The following is a 26015-nucleotide window of genomic DNA, read 5'->3' on the forward strand; positions in this document are numbered from 1 at the left end:
CAAAGTAAAGATGGCGGACCAGTTGGGGACCGAGCTGTCAGAGGAGAAAGAAGCCGAAATTGAGCTGAAGAAAAGGCAAAAAAGAACATGGGAGGGCTTGCACAAGTCGGGTAAAATCGGCATAACCCCGGAACTGCCAGAAACCCTGGGATTTTACGACATAAGCGCTGTCAGGAGGGAGCAACGGGAGCTGTCAGCAGGTAACTGTCGGGTCGCACTGCTAATAACCGTTAGACGTCTTAAATGTTTCCAACTTATTTTGGGGGGGCTGTGGGCATTAACTCTGATAATGTTGCGGCATCGTGAATACGACGTTTTAAACAAAAGAGTAGTGTTTAATGTGAGTGAAGCTTCGTCTGTAACGACTGTAGTTTGTTAAAGCTGTGTCGAAGCTTGTTTACAGTCAGTGCTAGCGTTTGCTTCACATCAACTGAAAGAGGAGAAAACAACATCTCTCGTATTATCTTGGCAGTGCAACTATCTATTTAGTGAGTTTGCATGGCTCCATAACCTTCTTCTGTATCTGCTCTAAGTTTCTCTATACGTTATTTCACACCACCTATTGCATGACCTGTCACAGATCAGGTTCTGTAACCTGTAACCTACTACCTTTGGCTTACAACAATTATTGAAACAAGATTATGTCTGACAATGGCTCCCTGTAAGGCTGTGGCCGGTTTAGTTCAGATCACATGTCTCCTTTGCTGTTTAATTAATGTTGAAATTAAAGTTAACCAGAGTTGATGACAACAGATGTTATATATAGATATCTTCGCCCCAATTGGGAAGCTTTAAACTTTAGTACGTAGAGGGGATTTTAAGAGCTGTAGTAGGAAACACCTGACCCCATACATAATAGGACAATATTCAGTTGCTTTGGCAGCAGCAGTATTTTCAAAGCAGGAACTCCAGCAGCACTTGAGGGAAGATGAACAACTTTAATAATAGACCAATGCGTTTCGGCTTGTGGCCTTCATCAGGGTCATGACCCTGATGAAGGCCACAAGCCGAAACGCGTTGCGTCTCTTTTAACTACAAGTGTGTGTCTAATTAGGCAAACACAGTTGAACACATACACCGTGGCTTAGATAAAGTGGACACTGATACATTTTCAATGTGACTGTTAACATTATTTATTAACAAAAACTGTAGCTGAAAAGAAACCCAAATGTATAAATCATTACTGTTTGCAATTTATGAAGCGTGACATGCCAGACATGTTCTCACAGATAGTGGCAATTAGAGTATAAATCTGACTGAAACTATTTTTAACAATTCTTTTGTCCAATATTTTGTTCTATACAAAAAACCCTCCAGATTTTTATTGTGATAGCCTGACAGAAATCATGGTGGACATTTTTCACCATTTTTCAATTGTTCTTATAACAATTGGAAACCTAAATTGTAATTGAACTGCTATTTCATCTAATTGCTCAGTTACAAAAGATTGTAAGTAAACTATAGAATATTTTCTTTGGTAATGATGGAAGAATTACTGTAGTTGGAGCACAAGACTCATTATGTCATAGGCAGATGGTTGTTATTCTTTAAAGAGAGAGAGGCCACAGACACTGTATATCAGCTGTCTAAGCCTTGAGTCAAACACTGAAACAACACTTAAAAAGGCCATTAAACCTTCACTTTTTAGTTTTCATCATACAGAGATGCTTCCTCCTCTTTCACTTTACAGAGTCACTGTTGGAGTTCTCATTGTGTTGACAGCTGTATTTGTTGTGGACAATGGTTTTGTCATAACACTGTTGCTCTCACGTTGTTCCAGATCCATCGTTGACGCGCTTCATTTGCACCGAGCTCACCAGAGGTTACTTCCTGGAGCACAATGAGGCAAAGTACACTGAACGAAGGGAGAGAGTTTACACATGCATGCGTATTCCCAAGGAACTCGAGAAGGTAGTGTATATTAACAGCCCTGAACTTATCTGCCCTGATTTCTCTGCAGCTTTCTCCATCTGTCTGTTGTCATTTCCATCAGTACACAGAAAGCATACGATTATTTTATAGTCAGCCCGTAAGCTTGCTTTATTTGGAGACACTTCTTCTTCTGGCTCCTGACTTTGCTACAATTCTGAATCCTCAGTCAGTTTTGCATTGCTCCTGAACTTGCTCTTAGGTTGCCACATTATCGATATGTACATCTCACCTGAGTCCTTCACAGTGAGCTCATTTAGCTTTGATGGTTTTTACATTGTTTTATTTTATTTCTTTTTGAGACCTTATAACTTTGTATGTACAAGAGCTAGCCACATAACCCTTACAAGGCTAAAAAAGACATTGAAGCCATGTTAACCCTTTTATGAAGTTACAAGGAATAAAATGAATGAATTAATCATATAAAAGTTATTGTGGAAAAGCCAAGGTGATAAGGCACATGATCAATAGTGGGTCCTACCTAGAACTCTCCACCATTTGGGTTTGCATGAGAGGTAAAACGCCTTCATGAAACTTAAAGGAAATCCACTCACTTTTTTTCCCAAGGTCTTCTTCCCTGTTCCATTCTGAGACACGGTCCTTAGACTACCCTCACTGAAATCTACACAGATATCAAGAGAAATCATTATAACATACTTTCAATGTTGGGAAATATATTAATAATTAATATAGATATTAGGTAGACACCGAAATATCAGAAAATTATGTTGTTTGTTTACAATATGCCTTACTGACCCTAGTAATTTTTTGGTTTTTGTTGTTCCTCTCAGTAGTCACCAGATGGCAGTGTTGAACTTAAAGACTGATTTCTTCTGACACACAGGCTGGACATTATATTGACTTTCTAGGAATCATACATTTTTAACGGCATCTCTAATAAATGTGTATTTCTTCAATATATATGTCATCTAACCTGGTCACAACTAAAGTTAAAATTAATGTGATGCCTATACAGTTACACACAGTCTATTGAGTTCCTCCTCATCTGTAAAGGTCTTTATTATTTGTTTTTATTTCAGAGTTGATGCTTTGTCAGCTGCTTTGTGTCCTTATAATCCCAGACTAACATATCTGTTACTGGCTTGGTTTTCCTGTTGAAGGGAGAGGAATGTGTGTAGCCACAAACTGCCGGTGAAACAGGCTTACTACCTTCAGGGTACCTCAGGAGGCCCCAGGTCAGACAGGATCCACCAATGACAAACAGACCCTCCCACCAGATTCTACCAGTAGTTGTTGCCTTGCTGTTTTCCCTGTTAGAAGTAGGAATAAGATGTCAGATGCATTTCAATGCATTTCTTGTAAAACATTCCTTTGAATATGATGAGGTAATGGCTGTTCATATATTGGAAACTGTAAAGGTATGTGCCTGTTGCATAATAAAAAGGTTAAGTGTACTTTTTTTGTCACATATGGTGTTTCTCCTATGTACAATTTCTTCCACTTGTTAAAAGAAAAAAAAATAGATAAAATCGTACCTTTTTTATGTTCATCATGTTATTGTAATTGATTGATGTCCTTTGTGTACATACTCTCATTCATCTTTTTTTCCTTATGATGATTGATCACTATGTACCCTACAGACTCATAGTTTGATTTGTGGTGGTGTTGTGTGTGACTTTTCCAGCTGATGATCTTCGGCTTCTTCCTGTGTGTGGATGCCTTTCTGTACGTCTTCACCCTACTGCCCCTCAGGGTGCTGCTGGCCCTTCTCCGGCTCTTCACTCTGCCTTGCTGTGGCTTCAGGTAAAATACATTGCTTATATCTGCTTACTAAAGGAATAAGATGAGATGTGACAAGAAGTACTTTATTTTTGGGAAACTACTGTCTTACAGCAACCAGATCATTTAAAATGAGCTATAAGCTATACAGTACAAAAAAAGCTTAATAAGATAAAATGACACAAAAGATGGAGCACAATATAAGATATAACCACCCCACATTAATTATTTCCATTTCTGGGTATATTTGTAAACTTCAAACTATAAGTTTTGTTTTGGCTTCTTAGCGTTAACACTAGGCATATCTGGCTGTCTTTGTTGTATTTTGTAGCTTTTCAGAGTGTGGTGAAATAAGTATATATGATATGACTCGGATATAGTAATCTGTCCAAATTTTGCTTTTGCTTAAAAAAATAAAAATAAAACCGGGATTACTTTTATTAACTACAAAGTTTGGCAAACTAATTCAGATGATTAATTTACCCCCTTCCCTAGGTTGTTTAGAGAGTGAGCCACAGTTTTAGGCTCTTTCTTTTGTCATTTGGTAATATTGCTGACTCACTGTTAATAAGATAAGTAGCATTCTGGAAATAACATTGTAAATATTTTCTATGTATACACTGTAGGAAAGAAAATAAGCACTTGTGTTTTTGAGGGTTAGATACATATACAAACATATATTGATCTGATAATGGAAGTTTTGGTCAGATGGTATTGTTCTGTTAAATGTAAGTTCATACTTTGTCCTGGTGTTTGCTTCTAATGATTCTCGATCTTGAACAGATCCTTTTTTGATGAGTTGTCTTTGAGCTTTACCTTGATATTATTATGAATCTAATCACGTAGTCTTTTATAATACTGACCTGAACTTCAAGTACAGGTTTTGACAGTGTGTTTGTGTTTCCTTTCTTTTAGCATGAACATATTACAGACTGTATATTAAAGATGGAGTTGGTGCCCGAGTGTGAAAAGTGAAGCAGAAGGCCTTAAACCTGCTTTCTTTCCCGACCTTTCTAAATGAAAGAAGTTGAGTTTTAGAAAAGTGTATGAGAAAACATCCCTTGAGCTAATTTTTTTTGTGATCTCAGACAAGGAAAGGTCGCTGCTGTTTTCAAATACCTCTAAGTACAACATGATGTTAAATGTGTTTAAAAAAAAAAAATAGAAGAAGAAGAAGGATAAAGCACAGTGTGCTTTAAGATGGGCTACCTTGTGATGAGTTTATACCCTATAAGTGGGAAATGCCATATGATTTCTCTGTCAGATCAAAATGCCCGGAATGTCACTAATCTCTATCAGTCCTCCATATACAGTCTGTAGGTCATATGTACTCAGTTACTTTATTAACAGAAACACCTAACACCTGATTTTACCAGTCTACCCACCAATTTTCAGTATTTTTAGAAACTTTCAGAAATTTGTGTCTAAAAATAGGTCTTCCAGACATCTTGTGGTGTCTGTTCTGCAATTTAACTCCCAACATTTTTTCTTTTTTATTTACAGATTTAGTAGTTAACAATTAGTTTATTTGATAATGGTTTCACCACAACAAAATAGAAATTATTGGTTTGTGCCAGTGCTCTGTGTAGCTTTAAGCCAGCTGTCACATTGTTGTGATGTAGTACTTGATAGTATATTGTCTCCCCTTGCCTTCCTCCCCATGCAGGGCACGCACATGCCCCTACTGCAGAAGAAGCAGGTACGCTCCCACAAGGGCATTAAGGATTCATAAACATTATCACTGTCCCCGACATCCATTCATGGGTTTTTCATGTCTGTCATGTTTGTTAATATATAGCTTGCCACCGCAAATCATGTCCCAGTCTCCAAGGCAAAGCTTCCATGTTGGTCTCTTATGTTTTTCTTCCCCCCCCCAAACACTGATCCAAAGAATAAGTGTGCATGGTAGTCTTATCCAGCCCCGTCTCATAACAAAATGTGAAATAGTCACAAAAAAACCTATCTGTTTGTGTTCATGGATATGACTTGTCACATTTTTCTTCTTTTTATTTCGTGACAGTTGGCACAACTTGGGCAAAACGAATGTGTTTTAGTAAGAATGATATTTTGTGTCTGTTGCACTGTTGTCCAAACTCTTCCATCATAGATATGACACCACAGGGCTTTAAAAGAAGTGTTCTTTTCTAAATATGAGCAGTTTTGGGCGTTTTTTTTGTTTGTTTTGTAATGCTGAAACATAACCAAGGCATTTTACCAAAGATACATGAAGTAAAAAGCATAACCAAAAATATGTCCTGTGTGTGGGTGTTAAAATTATTCACTCCACCACCAAATCCACCACCATTCAAAGGTGAACTTTTTACATTTGAACTTTTTAACCTTTTAAAAACGGTCAATATAAAGTTTGTGTACATATGAGACCATTGAAAAAGTCATGTTTAGGGACACAAAACGAAAGAATATTAAAATTCATGTCCAGAAACATGAATGAGTAGATTACAGGTTGTGACTTTTTCACAAACTGTTGTGAGACTGTGTTCTTGTCACAGTATTGCGTGACCGTGACTACACTAGCTCAAACTGGAAGGCTGCCTGTTTGGAGCAGTTTGGGGCTTATTTTCTTTGCTTTCAGTTGTTATTTTTGGTAGGAAAAAACTCAGCTTTTTTAGCAAGGTTCTATCATAGCGCTCTTCATGTCTGGTCTGTGCTTTTGAATGACTGTTTTAGGCTGATGTCTTGTATTGGCACAAAGTGATGGCTATTTTAAATGCAGCGCATAGCTAACTATAAAACATAATAATCATGTGTGTTGTGGAGATAATGCTTTTAGAATAAAGACTATGACAACTACTTTGCGCAGTGTGCTTTACCAGCTGTCTGAAGCAGCTTTGTATCTAGAAAGTATGTTTAGAATAAGAGGAGTATGTGTGGTAAGGGGGTTTGTTTTCTGCTAGCACTTTAATCATATTTTAGAGAGCAGGGTACAACTGTTTTGGATTGGAATAAAGTCTTCAACAATTTGTTAAATGCAAAAGTAATGTGCCAAATAAGACAGGATAAATAGTCTTTTAAATTGACTTTTTAAGTGTGAGATCGTGTTGCTTTTATTTTATATAGTTATAAATGAATGCCTGAGGTATTTTGTAGACAAAACAACATTTGGAGTCATTTCCTTTAATAACTCACTTTGTCTTTTGCAGACAAAGCCAATTATCCAGTTAAGTGGAAAAATGATAAAATTATCATAAACTTTATGTGTGTTTACTCTTCTTACACTCACCTTACACACTTACTATATCTCTAAGCAACTGCGTCTATAACTGAGCTTTATCTTTTTGGCAGCACATTTTTATCCTGGTGCACAACAGTAAAACTATTCATAATGAAGAATTCAGGATCTCTGATGCTTTTGTTTCTACTCAAACATCTTTTAATGAATGACTTTAGTGTGACCACTGGATGGCGGTATTGCATCAGAGAAGGGGGGGAAGAACTCATCAGTGCCATAAGTTTATCTCTGGTTTTGCACAGTTGTTTCCGCAACAAACAACTGTGTTTGAATATCTATTTTTTTTGTGTAAACATCCAAGTTCTTCACTGTTGGGACAACCATTGTAGTTTTTGCTTAACAGAAAAAACACAGCTCTTTATCTTATTTTCTTAGCTTTGTGCTCAGCTGTGCAGTGATTTTAAAAAAGAGAGGGAGTCATGACAAAACTGGTTCACATCACATCTTCACAAGCTCAGCTCTTTTTTTTTTTTTTTTTCAAACACTCATTTTGTAGTCAGCTCCCAGAATAATTCATATTTTACAACTTTCAATTAGGGGTGGGCGATATAAACGATATAAACAATATACGATATACGATATAAATTTGGCCAACGATAGAGTGATATAGTCAAAATCTCTATCGCGATAGCGCATGTTGATGATGTCATTAAGCTGCGCCTGTTTTAGTCGAAAGCATCGCACCGGCTACAACCATTATCATCTGCAAATTATGCCGGGTGACAGTCATAGCAAAGACATGAAGCACTTTTGAAATAAGGGAAAAGCCAAAAACTGCGCTTCCTCCACTTCCGTAACATTGATTCATTAATGTTGAATTCTCTCGCAGTTGCTCTATTCCCATGTTGCTGCAGTATATTAATAACTAACCTCGTATTGTGGATGAATAATCTCAGTTGTTCTCCTGACTGAAGTTTGGCCCGTGTATAGCATCCTGCTATGCGATTGCATTTGTCCCTAAAAACATTTTTTAACAGATTTCTGCACGCCCAAATCGGTTCGAGGTCAGTAAGCACAACCAGAATTCATACATAAGGCACACTCTCGATTTTTGAGAAAATTAAAGGATTTTAAGTGTGCCTTTATAGTGTGGAAAATACGTTATACAGAAGAAAAGAATATATCGTGATATATATCGTTACCGCACGTGCTTCAAATTATATCGCGATATGAATTTTAGTCCATATCGCCCAGCCCTACTTTCAATGTCTCCAGCACTGCTATTTCAAAACATGTTCTGTTCACGTGTGATTTTTATTTATTTATTTTTAATTAATCAGCTTCAGCTAAACTAACTGAAGGTAATGATGGGTGTTAGAGTTAACTGTTGTACTGCCATGTCTTGTGAATTTCTTAGTGTAGGTTATACTAGTTTAGTTGAAGACCATTAAATAGTATTTGTACTGTAAGTTGTATTCAAATAACAACAAAATAACTTCATTACAAGAAAGTCTCGTAATTAAGATCAGTTAAACTATTGTGCTTCATCGTATTTTAAAAGTCAGCACATCAGTGTCCATCTATGGAAACTGCTTCCCTTTGTGAAAAAAATCTAATGAATGCAATGTATTTTTACTGCAGTAGTCAGGGGGAGTTTTGCACATACAGACCAGTCACAGTTTACATGGAAAATATGCAGGATGTGTTAGAATGAAGCTCTCAGCCGCTCTTCCCAGCCACATATTAAATACTAAATGGTCCTCTGGATTTGTCTGCCCTCCTCTTAACACGCTGCCACTGCCAGCCATAGATGTTTAGTATTAAAACAAAATGCAACTCTGACACATGTGGTCATAAAAGACATGAACACACTACTATCACTGCAGTATGTGATGTTGAAGCCTGTTTTGTTTTGTTTTTTTCACCTTTCATTTACTTGTTCACTATTTTAAACATTTCTGTTCAAAGTGCTGCACTAATTTGTCCATAAAGACAGATGTTCAAAGACAAGACTGAACAAAGACAGAACCATATTAAAAAGAGATAAATCTTATGAATAAGATAACTTTAGTATAAAGGAGATACTATCTTTAATATTTCATCATGTACTCTGTGTGTTATCACTCCCGGTTCCCTTTTCCTTTGTAAGGTTTATCTCATTTTGAACAGAAATGAATTCTTGTTCCCTGCCTGTGTTGGTCTTATGTTTCCTCATGTGAGATTAAAAAAAAAAAGAAAGAAAACAGAGCTCGTTCTGGTAGTGAATTAAATCAGCTGTCTGTGTACTTGGTCTTCACTCAGCTGCTTTGACCACACTGTTTGCTAGAAAAGCTCTTACTGATGGCAAGATTAGAAAAGGGTGTTTTTATGTGTTGATGCTTTAAATGCTTGTATGTCTTCATGTTCACACTTTTCCCCTGGTAAAAATGTGTTTGTATTTGTAAGCATTTGTACCTTTTGGCATGGTGTTATAAGGTGTAATAACACGTTTAACCTTTTTCGTGTGTGCATGTTGATATATGTCTTAGCATGGCACAGTGCATTTACATACACAGGAATGGTCAAAGCAGTGCACTCTTGTCTTTCAGTATTAATGCCAATACTTTGTGTGTGTGTGTGTGTGTGTGTGTGTGTGTGTGTGTGGTCAGTGGGTCGCGGCTTCTGCAGCCAGCGCAGGTGTGTGACATGCTGAGAGGCCTGATCCTGGTGCTCTGCTTCTCCATGATGCATTATGTGGATTACTCCATGATGTACCACCTGATCAGAGGACAGTCCGTCATCAAACTCTACATCATCTACAACATGCTCGAGGTAACCCACACTTCACACATTGATGTCTAAAAACTGATGTCAGTTTATACTTTGATCACATGCTTATATGCAAGGATGCAGATGTTGCTCCTGCAAAGACATTACATCTGAGACAAACTAGAATTTTAACATTAGTTTTTACAGTTTAGTGTGAATACATGTTTCAATTATTAAAACATGTACTTATTAAATACAAACTGTATAGACATATTTTGTCTTTGTTTACATCTTACTTCTACTTTCCTTGTTTTGCCTCCTTACAACAAATTTTACTTGTAATTTTATTTTCCATCTGTTTTATATGAATAGTCAGTTTGTTTATGCAGCCCGTGTGTTAATACACTGCCAGTTTAGGGAAGTACCCAAGGATTACTACACTAAAGAGTGATGGTCGTGTTACGTGATGGATTTTATTACCGTAATTGTCGGGCTATAAGCCGCTACTTTTTGCACCAGCTTTGAACCCTGCGGCTTTTAGTCAGGTGCGGCTTTTCTATGGATTGTCCATGATTTTTGTCATATCGTAAGACGATTTGTTTTGTTTGTTCCGCTGTTGTACGGCACTACGTTGCCTGGCGGAAGGGCATGTGATCAGACACACAGTATCGGGGATCAAGAGTGGTATGTTGGTCACATGTCCATCCGCCAGGCAACATAGTGCTGTACAAGTAGCGCGAAAAACAAACTTCAAAGTAGCGCTACGCGTTCAGCGGGAGGCGTGGATGACGAGCGCCGATAAACTTGCGAAAAGCAAGTTATGCTCAACTCCACCGGTGGATTCTGACAGCGTGGAAAAGTGTGAAAACATCCACGATCACCAACGGATTTCAAAGGGCTGGACTGCTGCATGGAGAGGAGGACACCGCCACGGCCCTTCTGAGGGTGTTCGACTCCGACACTGACAACGAGGATTTCTTTGGTTGGTTTTGTAAGTGACAACGAAGGAAAGAAGCTGAGAGTGGATGACGAAGCCACCCTGAGCCTGTTCGTTTCCGACACCGGAGAAGAGGACTTTGGTGGTTTTAGTGCGCAGGAAGATGGTGGTGAATGACTGACTTTTCTTCTTGTTAAAGCCGTGTCACTTCATATACCTAAAAAGTTATGCAAATATGTACCCATAACTTGTTTTTCAAAATATTAATAAAAGGGGTGTGTCTCCAAACAGCCATCTCTTTCCTGACAATTCCCTTTGTGCATATTCTCTTACATATGATAAGTCAACATTGAAACACCTGCGGCTTTTGGTCAGGTGCGGCTAATGTATGTACAAAACAGGATTTTCCCCTGATTTTAGCTTGTGCGGCTAATATTCAGGTGCGCTTTGTAGTCCGGGAAATACGGTACTAATTGTTAGAACTTAAACAGTGTGTACAGCAAGTGGTGGTCTACTTCTTCTGATATCCAGTGTTACCATTTTCATTTAAGGGCAGCCCATCCCCCTACAAAATAACCCTCCACCCCAAAAAGAAGCCAAAGGGGATATAAATACATAAAAAAATTAAAACTAAATTGTTATTTTTTTACTTAATTTGTGTGCCCTCATCTCATTTTAGCACAGTGTTTCCCTGAGGTTGACAAGCAGTCAACCTCGGGGAAACACCAGCATACATAATAAAGCTTAGCACTTCTCTGTGGATCATGAGCTTTATGTGGTTTTATAAGACCCTACTAGACCAAAAAATATCTAATGATGGTAATGACAGACAACCATATGAAGCATAAGGACAGAGCTGCAAAAATGTTGATCTAATTTGTGTCATAGTGAACATCTGATGAATTTGTGTATCTGTCATATTACAATGCTCTACTTTTGGGGGGAAGTGTAATTATTCTGATTGAAAAGCTCCTCTAACAGCTTTAATCCCAAAGTTTTAATAAGAGGTATAGTGTTACGTCAGTGAATTTGTTGCTAAAATCTTACCTGTTCATACAGATAAGATATTGATATATTATATTAGACATTACTAATGTAACTATTGTCATATTAAGTTACGTTATATCAAGTTAACTTGTGATTTCATCCTTCCCTCCACTGTTAGGTTGCAGACCGTCTATTCTCTTCTTTTGGGCAAGACATCCTGGATGCTCTGTACTGGACAGCCACAGAACCCAAAGAACGGAAAAGAGATAATATTGGAGTCATCCCTCACTTTTTCATGGCCGTCTTTTATGTCTGTATCCTTCCTGCTAAAGCTTCATAGCAGCGTTGTGAGAGTTTTGAGGCAAGTTTTAAAGTCATCAGTAAAGTACACCAAATTGGATTTTAAGGGCGGCATCTTCTAGTTTCTTCTTTTTTCTTTTTTTTAGCTTCAGTTTTATTTTTGACAGATGATATACAGTTATAGTCTCACATAATACTTGTAGTTTTTATTTTTCATTGTGAACTCTTCATTTCCAAGTGCCACTAGAGTGAAATTTTGTTTTGAGTTTCTTTTGGCTTGAGTGACAGACTGGTACTGAAAGGCAACAAAGATTAATTTTAGCTGTAGTCTAGAGGAAGACTGAAGCAATATAATTTTAGCTATAGTTTCCTTAAGTTTATAACTGTTACATTTAATACATCTGTTGCTTGATGTAAGTTTTCATATGCTGAGATTTGTATTTATTATTTACTAAACAGCCTTCAGTGAAAGGACTAGACGTAATGCTGTTCAAGAGTATCTCAAAGGAATGACTCCCAGTTATAGTTGCAAGATGCCAAGTTAAGTGTTGAATGTGTTGTTTCAGGTCAGGTTTGATCTAAGCACTAGCTTACATTACTTTTAATTCATTTTTAATGTGACTGAGTTCAGTGATCATATTGTTTGGTTTAGGTTGATTCGGATGTTGTTTTCCTGATTATCATTTCCTCAGTCCTTCATGCTATCCTCATCATGGTCCAAGCCTCTACCCTGAATGTCGCTTTTAATTCTCACAACAAGTCCCTGCTCACCATCATGATGTCCAACAATGTTAGTACACACACACTCACACACACAGAGTGTTGTAGTATAAAACACAATAGTGTACACCTGAAGTGTTTTTTTTTTGAATTGCAATGAAACACTTATACAAACAGAAAAAAAAGTATTTGCATGATGGTGTATCCAGAAACATTAACGCTGGTATATTAGTGATGAAATGTTGTACCTGCAACATGACCGTCTTCTGTTTTTATTTTTTGTCATAAAAGTGCTGACTACATTTCTGTCTTTTTTTTTCTTTTCTCTCAAACATAGTTTGTGGAAATCAAAGGAAGTGTGTTCAAGAAATTTGAGAAGAACAATTTATTCCAAATGTCCAACAGTGGTGAGCTATCCAGCGCTTTATCAAAAATGCAGTACATTATTAGTACTATTTTAGAAAAGTACTGGTCTAAAAATACATAAAACATGTATTTTATTGAATTTCACATCTGCTTTGTCACTGTCAACAATTACACTACAAAAATAATCACCAGTAAGAATGATTTGTTCGTAGTAACAGGAAAAGTTTAGAATCCAGACTAAATTATATACTTCGAAGTTCTCTGAAGCTTCTTTAAAACTGAATTATCCCTTGGAAATACTTGTACCAAAGTCAGAATGGTGGCGATAGATAGAAAAATACTGTAGTTAGATAGATTCATGACATTTCTATTGGATATCTTTAAAAAACTGATGGATGGATTTAAGTTACAGAATTGAATTAATCTTGCTTCATTGGGAAAGTTAATTCATTTTGCATTTTGAAAGAACAGTACAGCCAGTGTATTTGATTAAAAACTTTGGTTCTCTTTTTGTATTCCCAAAGGCACTGTTTTTTGGGTTGTTTTTTTTTATCTTGATCATTCTTATTGTAATCAGATGACAGGGGAACACAACAACCCTGAATCATCTGCCATTTGCCTCTCTGGTTACTCCATCCCAGTACAATGGCTGGTCATGGAGCTGGGCTCTTGTTACCATAAGATCATTTGTATGGATAATAACCAAACCTTTGTAGCCACATTATTAAAATTATAATACAGCGATGCTTATAGGATGTACTGCTGTCGCAAAATCCACTGTAACATGAAATGCTTTTTGAAAATTCACAGATCTGTCTTGTTGACTCAAGCTGTTTAGATATTGAACTACAGCAGACTGAAGACCATGTGTTCAGCTAAAATGGAGATGCTTATCTATCTAATATTCTTACACAGGTTTCTCCATAGATGGGAGACTATAATAACAATTTTTTCCCACAGATATCAAAGAACGGTTCACCAGCTATGTCCTTCTACTCATCGTTTGTCTCAGAAATATGGAGCAGTTCTCCTGGAACCCCGGTAATCATGTTTCCCTCCTTTAAACTATACTTTTATGCACATTTTTATATTACTAGAAAAGTAAGTTGTTGTTTTGTTTTGTTTTTTTATCATAAATGTCTTTAAAAGTTAAAAAAAAAAAACAACAACAGGAAAAAAACAGACTGGGGTCAGTGCTTGCCATGGTAAAAATGTTTACAAAAATCCTGAGCAGCTCCTTTCTTGCTGTTTCAGCTGATACATTGCAACACCTTGGGGAGTTTTCTCCAGTAAACCTCAGTCAATGAGACGGAGCAAAGTGAGGAGTGAGGGCTGGGATATTTCTCTATGACAGCTCTCTGAAAAGTCAGCTCCTCCTGCCAGTCTCAAAGTCAGACACACAGTAGATGACAGATGTGGCTTGTCAGCTGAAATCATAACACTGATTTACTAATACCAGCAGAGCTACTGTTGCTAAAGAGGTATATAAATCACAAAAACTTTCAAACAACATATAATTTGTCAGGTGTGGCTCAGAATGGGCTGAGCTTTTCTCAGTACAACAGCACAATATTTACTGAGCCCTAATGGATAAAGCTTAGCTGTTTTGTACATTAAATGGAAATGCCATTAAGTGAACACCTTTAAAAAATCATTAATGTTTCTCTTAAGAGTGACAAGCTCAGGCTTAATATTGCTTTAAATACTCAGTTTCACACTTGCTTCCCTTGTTTTTCCTGCTTCGTTGTGTTCATATGGGAGTGTCAAACAGAAGCAAGCTGCCTTAAAGGGAGAGTCTGGTCTTAAAAAGGGAGTTGTTAGAAAGTCTTGTTTAGGACAGACTGACTATGAGTATAAGACAAAGAATATTTTGACCTGCTGATCACGCAAAACTGATGTGGTTTAGTGAAACAGTAAAAATATTAAGGTGGCCATCATCTCAATTAATATGAGGATTTGCTGTTTTGGTATTTTTGTATCAATATGAATCAAACGCACTGGAAAATGATCCTTTTATTTTGGTTATGCTTTAGTATTTTCTGTTTAATACCCTATACCATTAACTGAATTAATTAACTTATTTTTGTAATTGCTCCAGTGGGCTGCCCAAAGAAAACTTGCAGTGCTGCAAGTCCAGTATATTCAGTGAAGGTTTGCAGTAATGTAAATTTTCTTTGGGCAGCCACTAGAGAAACGGATACAATTAGAAGATGACTTCAATAATTTGGCTAATGGTGTAGCGTATTAACATAGAAAAAAATAAAACACGACCAAAACAAGGAGAAACATACATATACAAATATTGAAGGATTATTTGATCCTTCCAAAAATTTTGGCTAAAATAATTAACTTTTTTTTCCCCCTCTCAGATCACCTGTGGGTGTTGTTCCCTGACGTTTTTATGGTTGTCACCTCTGAAGTTGCAGTTGATGTCATCAAACATGCCTTTATCACAAAATTCAATGACATCACTGCAGATGTAAGAACAGAACCTGGTGTCCTTTCTTTCAGTCATCACCGTGACTTTGCATGAGAACATGTATGATACTATATGGGATACCTTGCCTTTTTCTTTTTCCTGTACTGAATTATTTTCTTGTCCATTTTCCAGGTGTACAGTGAATATAGAGCCAGTTTGGCTTTTGATCTCGTCAGCAGTCGGCAGAAGAATGTAAGCAACTGCCTCGTTTTTTCACATTGCCATCATTGTACTTACATAAACAGCGTGGAGCCCACGCAGCTAATCAATTCAGTTTTGTCAAGTGCTGTAATTTATGCTCGTCTGTCACTGTGTAGGCTTGTACTGACTACAGTGACTCAGTGGCCCGGAGGATGGGCTTCATCCCCCTGCCATTGGCTGTTCTGGTAAGAGAGAATGCAGTCTGTTGTTGATATTCAGGAACTAAATACCAGAATAGAGTTGGTTGTTGGCACACAAGCAAGTTTCAAAACTCCACGATGTTCTAAAAGTGTTTAATGGTTCTTATTATTGCTAAAATGAAATGTTTCCATTTTGTTTTCAAAATGGATAAATAATTCCATTAATACTGGTGTTTCTGTTTTTTTTAACAGCTCATCAGAGTGGTGATGAGTTCAGTGAGGTTGCAGGGAGCACTATCATACACCTGTGTACTGCTCTTTTATCTTGGGTGAGTTTTTAGAGTTGTCCTGTATTGATTTTTTTATACATCCTGCAAAATGAGTGAGCTTTTAATCCTTATTATGCCATTTTACCTCACAGAAGATCTTTTTGTTGTTGTTGTTGTTGTTTTAAATACATGCAAGTGTAGTTGAACCCCAGCCATTTGCAGTTCAGTAATCATATATTCACCTATTCACTTTTTTCTGTATTTGTACAGAAAATTTTGTTTTCTTAAAAAAGAACATTCTCCAAACAGTATGCAAATTTCAAATACAAAGCCTTCAGAAAATTAAAATATAGGCAATTATAAGCGTTTTTAGATGGGGTCTAAAGTTTTCGCAGATTTGAGCTATTCGCGGGCTGTTGTGGTCCCTAACCCCCACGAATACCAGGGCTCGGCTGTAATATAATCTGACCATGAAAAGTATCTTTAGGAAAGATTGATGACTGAAACTGGTCTTTGTGATAACCCCTTCTGTTTAGTAAACTAAATGCTTAACCCACTTAACATGACATGTTTTTTTAAGTCAGTAAAGACTAAAATATTGGGATACTTTAATTTACTTGTGCTAGATATGCAGAGAACCTCACACAAACATCGTCACGTGGTGAAGGTAAAAACATGGTTGCGTTGTCTCATGGATGCACACTCACCCATGCAGGCACTGTCATAAACACACATTCATATTCAGAGACACACACAGTTACATAAGCATTAACATTGTGCTCTCACATCCACCCTGTGCTGAGTTGCTGATAGCCTTGCTCATTCTCATTTGCCGGATCCCATCGGGGCACGTACCATTGAAGAGTTTCCCTTAGGGTGAAGAATACAATGTTGTCATCTCTTGTGCCATCTCTGGCCTCCCCTATCCTCCGATTTAAAAATAGCCCTAGCTTGAACAGACCGCTGTGCCTTGGCAAAGATTCAGCTGCGCTGACACGCTCTGTCACAGCAAGGAGTGGTCCACAGACCCAAATGTGTCTGTCTCTCACTCATCACAGTACCAGACTCTCGGCCTTATAGCAAAGCCCACAAACACAGAAAGACAGTGCACACTAACATCCTGGCGTTGGTGGTGGGATGTGAACACTGGCGATTGAAGCCAGATGGTAAGAGATTCATTATAGCTATGCCCTAGTTCAAGATAGCATTGTGATAAAATTTCAGCACTAAATAAAACAAAGAAAGATTCAAAAAGCTATTATATGAATGGTAATTTGCATTAGAAGGCTGTGTTTTGATCAAAATGTAGACACCTAATGTATTTATTATTTAATTTAGCCCGCAGACTGGAAAAAACTACAAAGCTTTAATATGTTTGAAATTAAAGCTGATTTTAAATTATGGCATCACTTTAAGTTAGAGTAAGTTTTTTTTAATAGACTTTCATCTGTCCAGACTAGCTGGATGGTACATTTAAAGCTCTGCAATACTACCTGAAGAACAGGAAAAAAATGTAGTCTTTTTCTAATCAAATATCCCCTTTCCCTCCCCTTTCCCTTTGTAGACTGGTAACACTGAAAGTGTTGAACAGTATTGTACTCCTGGGGAAATCATGTGTCTATGTCAAGAGAGCCAAAATGGAGGACAAACTGTTTGAGAGGCCCTCGACTGCACCATCCTCCTCTGCCAAGAGCCCTAGCAAAGCTGACCCAGCCAGGTGCCGCACACCTTCAGGTAAAGAAAAAAACCCTCAAAAGATTAAGATGAGAAAAAACCTTGGTTATAATAAAAATCCCAGATATGTTATGGATTAATATTTTGTAAAAGCTATTATTTACACCCACAAGGATCCATAGGTTTGAGTCCCCATGGGATTTATGACTACAACACTAATTATCTCTTGAAGGGATTCAGCATGACTCATGAAACATTTGCATGCCAGAGAAATGTGAAAAGTCAAACAGAAAACAGTTTTTGTGTTAGTGGTTCTTTTTAAAGATGAATTTAATAGATAATTGTAAATTACACATAAAAGCAATTACATTTTATATCTATAAATGTGATGCTTTCTAAACAAGATGACATCAGCTGTGACCTCAAGCGTAGAGCATGTCACCAGTAGCTTAACCAGTCCGTAATAAATTATAATCAAACATTCAGTGCAAAGAAAACCAGAGTTTGACCTTGTCTAATGGTCAGTGCTACCAGTCATTTTACGTAATTATACATTCACCTCAGCTTGATTATACTCACTTTTACTAATTACACTGTATCTATCAGGTCTCCAACAGTCAAGAACATGCAGAACATGAAGCACTGACATAAATTATTAATATTTAAATAGCTACAGTACAAATATATCATAAGTATTTATTTGGAATTACATACACACCACCTTTGAACAAAAAACTTTTGGTTGAAACTTTTGTGGTATTTTGAAGTCTGAATCTTATTTTAGAGATATGAAAAATGCTGGGACCTGAGAGGGTGTTGTTTGGCTGGCAGGAATAGATATCTTGTAAATGAGACGTCCTGGGATTTAATTTTGTTGATGAATGTTTCGTATTGCTCTTTCTCCTACACAGTTGTTCTCTTTCTTCCTTTCTTTCTTTCGTTTTGTTCAGCAATAGAAACCTGTAATGGTTTTCAAAAGAAAACAATGTTTTATTACTCTTTATGTCTCAGACTACCATTCAGAATAGCAATTTACATATTTGTTGAAGTGATGCTAGATATTGCTTTCAGTCTCATGCAATTTCTAAAGTCTTACCAAATGGGCCCCCCACCTAACAGAGTTACGTTGATCTTTTTAGGTATCTAGTTGGCACTTAAATGTAAATGTTGGACATTTAGCTGACATTTAGGTACAGACAAATGTGGCAACAGGTAAAGCCCCGGCTCAGCTTCAGACATTTAGTGGAAACAAGCAGAAAGTGGGGATCCTTGAAACCTTGATTTGATTTGATTTGATTTTTTTGGGTCAGGTAAGTCTTTTCAAGATTACAGGTTAGCACTTGATTAATTCCCTCAGCATTTAAAAAAAAAAACAAAAAAAACCAAAACACAACTCTGTGATCCCAAAACTATTTTGCGGGGCAAAAAAAAAAAAAAAAAAATCAAACAGTATACATAATGTTTTATCTACTTCCTTTTCTTTCCTTGATGCTTATTTCCAGAGCTGCAATGAATTGATATTTGTCATTGTGTAACCTGGTACATTATGATGTTAATTACAAAATGAATCTGTTATGCCTGGAGATGTTTTTGTCAAGCAATTAATAACTACTAATGCAACATTTGATTTGCTACAGTATAGAACTTCAACCTTTTGATTAGGTGATGAATTTAATTTGTCTGGGCTCAAAAACATACATTTATCAAATGTGTTTTGTTATTCAACTTATTGAACAAATTCTTCATTTGTCTTCTATATTTGATAGAATGGACAAAGGTGGGCACAGTATTCTCTGGTAAATTATACAGACATATCCAGCACTACACTTAATGTAGTAAAACATACAACGTTGCAGTGTTCTGTCATAGCACTTTGTACTGGATCGTCATCTTATGTCATATTCTAAGAAAAAGACTATTCAACAAAAAAGTACACAGCAAACCCTTTTCTGTATTCTGATATTTACACGTGAATTTCCTCAAAAGAGTTTAGTTCATAGTCTGGCATAGAGTTTCACTGGTCCCGCACCTACGTTTGATGAAACAGATTTGGAGGTGACACTATCTCCCTGTCATCCTCAGCCAAATCCCTGCAGATCTTTTCTCCCGTGTGTGCCTCAGACCCGCCTGCTGTGCCGAAGCAGGAGCTTTAAAATGACAAAGATCCTGATGGTGCATCATGTCATGGAACATCAAAAGCATTCATGTTTCTAATGAATCTGGTTTCTCACAGAGCTCCAGCAACATGGCTTACAGCTTCACGCTCCAGCATGCAGAGTATAATAATAAATGCTTTGAGGTTGTGGGAAGCTAATGCAAGTCTCTTTATGCTTTCTTCATATTTAGCTTTTGGGATTTGAACCGTCGACCTTAAATACCATGCTCACTTTTCTGACATTAAACTAATTTGGTGGGCGCCTCAAGCTTTACCTGCTGCTCAACTGGATTCACTGCACTATGTCTTTGTCTTTGCAATGCTCTGCCTTCAAATAATACGAAGATCTGCCATCTGTCTATACTGCATGTTTTTCTCCAAAGGGGAGAAATGTGTAATGAGCAGTTTCACAGTAGCCATTTCAAGCCAGATGGTGGTTAACTTTTATTAAAGCTCACATATCTCCAGAGAAATGGAGAAAGCTGCAATGTGTGACTCAAATAACAGATCTATAGATTTTTTTTTTTTCTAGGGTTGAAGGGAATGTAGCCCCCTCGACTATACCTGGAAAAATTAGTTAGGAAGTTAATATAAAAATTAGATAATGGGATATTTAATAACAACAGACATCATCTGTCTGTCTGTACACAATACACAAGAAGCGCTAATTTAGCGCTTGATTTTTTTTGTTACATATCCTTGTAATGTAAAAGCTAGTGAAACCGATATCTGGTTCCTTAGCAGCTAAATGACATTGACAAAACTGACATGAGCATCTGGCCTGGTTGCTTTATAGTGGAAGACAGCTTAAGGCTAGCATGCTATGATTTTGTTCCTGCTCTGTGCCATTGATTATAAGGAGCATCTGGACTCCCCAGGAACCTACGCCAGGATCCTGTTTGTGGACTTCAGCTCTGCCTTCAACACCATCCTTCCAGACCATCTCCGAGACAAGCTTTCCCAGATGAATGTGCCTGATCCCATCTGCCGGTGGATCACTGACTTCCTGACGGACAGGAAGCAGCATGTGAGGCTGGGAAAGAATGTCTCGGACTCCCGGACCATCAGCACCGGCTCCCCTCAGGGCTGTGTTCTTTCTCCTCTGCTCTTCTCCCTGTACACCAACTGCTGCACCTCCACCCACCAGTCTGTCAAGCTAATCAAGTTTGCAGATGACACCACCGTTATTGGACTCATCTCGGACGGGGACGAGTCTGCCTACAGGAGGGAGGTTGAACGTCTGGTGTCCTGGTGCAGCCACAACAACCTGGTGCTGAATGCCCAGAAGACAGTGGAGATTATTGTGGACTTCAGGAAGCACACAGCCCCACTCCCCCCCATCATCCTGACTGACACCCCCATCATCTCTGTGGACTCATTCCGCTTCCTGGGTACCACCATCACCCAGGACCTGAAGTGGGAGCCCACCATCACCTCCGTCATCAAGAAAGCCCAGCAGAGGATGTACTTCCTGAGGCAGCTGAAGAAATTCAACCTGCCAACACGGACGATGATGCAGTTCTACACTGCAATCATCGAGTCCATCCTCACCTCCTCCATCACCGTGTGGTACGCTGGAGCCACTATCAGGGACAAACAGAGACTGCAGCGTGTTGTGCGCTCTGCTGAGAAGGTGATTGGCTGCAGACTCCCATCTTTGCAGGACCTGTACACCTCCAGGACATTGCGGCGTGCAGCTCGGATCTCAGCTGACCCTTCTCACCCTGGACACAGTCTGTTTGACCTGCTCCCCTCAGGCAGGAGGCTCCGGTCCATTCGCACCAGAACCTCTCGCCATAAGAACAGTTTCTTCCCCTCTGCTGTTGGACACATGAACAATAACCATATGACTGTACCCGCCACTAACACATGACCCTACGCTGTGTCACTGCATCATTCTATGTTTGGCACTGATCACCACCTGCACTCATGTATATATCTTTCAACGTAGCACTCTTAATTCTTATTCTCATGTATATATCTCATGTATATCTCATGCACATATCTTTCCACGTAGCACTTTTAATTCTTATCCCTACTTTTATTTTTTTCCATGTCTATTTAAGTGCTATTTATGACAGCATGTTTGCACTGAAGCACCGCAGCAATTTCCTAATGTTGTAAACCTGCTCAACATTTGGCAATAAACCCCATTCTGATTCTGATTCTGATTCTGAGTTGAGGCTATTAGTGTGACTGTTGACCTGTCCAGACTGTAGCCTCCTATCAACCAGTTTCTAGGATAAACCACAGCCCACCTGGGGTGGCTGTAGCTCAGGTGGTAGAGCAGATCAGCTACTGATTGGAAGGTTGGTGGTTCGATCCTTGGCTTCCCCAGTCTGCATGCCAAATATCCTTGGGCAAGATACTAACCCCAAGTTGCTCTCTGATGCGCTCATCGGAGTGTGAATGTGTGTGAATGTTTATTAGTTTGCACTTGAGTTTAGAAGTGCTTGTATGAGTGGGTGTGAATAGGTGAATGAGGCATGTTGTATACAGCGCTTTGAGTACTCTGGGAGAGTAGAAAAGCGCTGTATAAGAATCAGTCAATTGAATTGAACCTGTGACCATAATTTGGATAAGTGAAGTGGTTAAGGAGATGAGAGGATGGCTATCAACTGATACTGTATTTTTTTCTTCTTTGTTTGTTGCAGAGTGATTTTTGCCATCAGGGTAACTGATAGTTTCGATTTTTCCATCTTCGGTGTAGAATCTGAACTGCTTTTACGTATTTCCTCAGCATCATTGGCAAGTTCTGTGTTAATGAGGAACACAAGAATAACTGAGTGTACAACTATAGCAGCAGAGCATTCACTACATCATGTTTTGAGGTAGAAGACTCTGTCTGATCGGTTTATCAATATTTTGCTAATAAGAAAATGCTTCTAAAAGTAAGCCATTTGAACAATCTTTTTTTTAAAATACATTTATAGTTTTTATTGCCTGTCTGATAAAATAGTTTGCTTTGCTTTTCCTAGGTTTCAGTTCAGGATTCTTTGAGTGTCATGTTTCTCTTATAACAGCTGTGATTATGCAAATGATGACTGTTTCATTCATGTAGTTTAAATATATAATTTTTTTCCTCAGTTCAAATCAAAAAATATCATTGATGCTGTCAGGTCTCAGTAGAAAATGGCTTCTTTTTAAAAAAAATTTGAACTGCCACACAATAGATAAGTTGTGAAAATGAGGAGCTTTGATTGGTCAGAGTCCACCTTTTCTGTCATGGGAAGAATTTAAGACTCTCAAATATGTGACATTCACCACCTAATAAAACAGCAGTACTGTGAAGCCTGACCCCATCAGAATAAATGAAATGGTGAAGCTTAGAAAGGGTGTGCACGCCACTGACAGGTATGCCTCATTTTATATTCTTCACTGATTTAATGCTAAATTATTTAGGTGGAACTGAACGTGGAATTTTCCTATATTCTGTTTGCCTAAAACATTTGCTTTCTTTTATTTTTGTTTTGGGTTTTTTTTTTGTTTTTTTGTTTTTTGATTTTTGTTTTTTCATGGCTTTTATCATGGTTGATGTTTTTTTTCTTTGATAGCTTAGACACACACATGTAGTGCGTGTCTAACCTACACAGTCCATTTGCTCAGTGTGTTGTAGTTTTCTCTCTAGTTAAATGTCTATTCATCTCTGTCTACAGAAAGAACCAAAAGTTTGCTGTAGTCAGATAGCCCGGGGCGAGGCAGTCGTCTCTGTGGACAGTCTTCTTGCTCAATTCTCTCTGATATGATGAATTATTCTGTTTAATTGATTTTCCTAAAGTAACTGTGGTCTGCTCTCAAAGTGAAAAGCCTTTGCAGTGTTTCTCTAAACATAATGAAGTGAATTGTGAGGTCCAGCTGTGCTGGTGTATGTTTTACATCAGCATCTTTTTCTGGTTGTTTTCTCTCCTGCTGTGTTGAAACTGGTTTGTCCAGTTATTGTCCGTGCAGATGCAGTCAACCTCCTCCCGCCTATCAGTTCGATTTTAGAATCAGAATTAATAAAGTATTGTGATTCTGAAACTGAACTAGTACACAGCTGGACCGTATAACGGTGGGATTAATCTTAATAACTGGAAAAACCAGTGGAATTATGTCTTTTAAATGTTAAGCTTGTCTACACAGACATTAATCAGTTTTCACTTGCCTCACACTTGTTTGATGAAAGGGACATGCTTGAATAAATCTAGCGGTCTACTCTGTACAGCTTGCATTTTGCCTGCACTGTGGGTGTGAAGATTTGTTTACTTGTGTTGTACTCAACTTCCTACAGTGATTGGACTGCACAGAGCACTGTTCCTAAGCTCACGTGTAGAACTGAGACGAGCGGGATTGAAGCTGCTGGGTTGGCTCTTTGTTAAAGCCAGTCTTAGTGGCAAATTACCTATGCATAAATGAACCCATCTACATGGTATTTGTTTTGTCATTAAATGTGTTTTTAAATTTGTTCCTCACAGGTGAATCTAAGGTGGTGCAGATCCCTGCCACTCCCTGCAGCCCAACATCCTCTTCCATCTCGTCTGTGACCACTCAGCCTATCCCTAGGACTGATTTGTTTCCTCCACCATTTACCTATCCCTCACCTGCTAAACCAGCTAGCCGTCCACCTAGTCCACCACCTGATGCTGATGCTGAACAACTTCCATCCATGCTCTTAAAGGAAGATGACGAGGATGAGGAAGAGGAGGAGGAGGAGGCACAGCTGCCCTCTGAAACAAAGCACAAGACCTCCAAAAAAGACCTCCTTGAGATTGACCGATTCACAATCTGTGGAAACCGCATTGACTGATCAGCCTCCAAGCAGACACTGATGTAGCGACTAACCACTCAGGAAAGACGGAGACCAATGGCCTCCCAGCCTGGCTCTCCTGGCCAACAGCAGCAGAACGCTGAGTACTTATAAAATCAGTGACATTACAGTAAATTATTGTTAAAAAAAAGAAAAAGTCAGACAATCCTGCTGCTGTTGAAAGCTGAAGTCGAGAAGTTTCACAGGGAAAACTTCACCTGGCTGATAAAACAGAAGAGGACAGAAAGTGAGAGTGTTGCAGCCGAGTTGTCAGGATGAACTGGCATATGTCAGAGCGTGTGTGTGTGTGTGTGTGTGTGTGTGTGTGTGTGTGTGTGTTTGTGTGTGCACGCGATTTAGGATCAGGGTTGGGGTGCGAGAGTGTGTGCGAGTGAGCATATGTGTAAGTGTGAAGGCACTCTAGCACTTCCTGTATGAGCAGCAGTGGGACCAGAAGGAGAGAAGTTTCTCAGTTCGCTCAGCAGCCAGAAAAAACTTCCAAACTCTGACATCAAAAGTGACACTTGAATGATGAGAATTTGCTTTTTTCCACCAGAAAACAAGTGTTGGGGTTTATTTTAAGTACTAAGTACTAAACATTCAACATATGAAAATTTGCAAGAAAACAAAAACAGAGGTTATTTAAAACATCTGAGCTAAGAAATGTAGCTCTGTTATTATATGGCAGTTTGCAACCCAAGGCTCGCAAAATTCTCATCTTTTTTTTTACATTGTGGTTGTCTAGAAAATATTCAGATGAACTTAAAAAGCAGAGCAGAAAAAACTGGAGTCAAAACTGAATAATGAAGGGTTTTTAATCAGACATTGTTTTGATTTAAGAGACTGAAACTGACATGACTGAAAGGTTAGGAAACATGGCTCTGAACGGTTACACACTGTCAATATTAGAGATCTGTTGATTAAAGTCCGTACCTCAGTGAAGCTGGTTCAAATTTTTCAATCCAGTATGAATTACAGGTGTTGCAAACACAGCTAAAAACAGTGATTATTTTTTAGATTAAAAAACATTCATTTACACAGCCATTAGCTAAAGACATTTGCAGCCATCCTGCGCCTTCGCCAACTCAACAGCCTTTCATTAAACAACCCAGTCAGCGTACAGTATTAGCCAAAGCAGTTAATGACTGCTGACTCTAAATCTGCTGCATCTACCACCCACTTACATAGCCAGTCATAGAGCAGAAGTCCTTTTAAAATTATGGAAAAAGTGCATTTGTATGTCATAGCCCATTATAATCTTGATTTTCCAATCACTTAGTTTAAGACAGTTTACACGCAGCTATCTGTTAAATGGACATAATCAATCGGAAGAGTTCTCTTTTGGTGGGGTGCCTCAAATTGGAGCATAATTTTTTGATGAATGGTATTTAATC

The 26015-nt window shown here is 38.2% G+C and overlaps 1 protein-coding gene across 1 annotated transcript; it reads left to right on the forward strand.

Annotated features, from left to right (window-relative positions):
* tapt1a (transmembrane anterior posterior transformation 1a) lies at positions 1–25115 on the forward strand. The gene is made up of 14 exons (XM_085366361.1): positions 1–200; positions 1781–1911; positions 3575–3693; positions 9508–9670; positions 11710–11845; positions 12524–12621; positions 12889–12958; positions 13878–13958; positions 15287–15396; positions 15529–15588; positions 15714–15782; positions 15990–16066; positions 17571–17740; positions 24290–25115. The coding sequence occupies exons 1-14, from the start codon at positions 11–13 to the stop codon at positions 24619–24621; spliced, it is 1806 nt and encodes a 601-aa protein (XP_085222487.1). The 5' UTR covers positions 1–10; the 3' UTR covers positions 24622–25115.
* Positions 25116–26015: the final 900 nt, after the last annotated feature.

This window comes from Diplotaxodon limnothrissa, linkage group LG2 (assembly GCF_057381915.1).
Source record: "Diplotaxodon limnothrissa isolate DT_005_m linkage group LG2, D_limnothrissa_male_GT1.1, whole genome shotgun sequence".
NCBI classification, from domain to species: Eukaryota; Metazoa; Chordata; class Actinopteri; order Cichliformes; family Cichlidae; genus Diplotaxodon; species Diplotaxodon limnothrissa.

Excerpts from the sequence above, each read along its gene's own strand:
- tapt1a (XM_085366361.1), top strand. The coding sequence starts at position 11 with ATGGCGGACCAGTTGGGGACCGAGCTGTCAGAGGAGAAAGAAGCCGAA. Across the intron at positions 15,397-15,528 it reads TCAATGACATCACTGCAGAT|GTGTACAGTGAATATAGAGC; the intron begins GTAAGAACAGAA and ends TCCATTTTCCAG. Across the intron at positions 15,589-15,713 it reads TCAGCAGTCGGCAGAAGAAT|GCTTGTACTGACTACAGTGA; the intron begins GTAAGCAACTGC and ends GTCACTGTGTAG.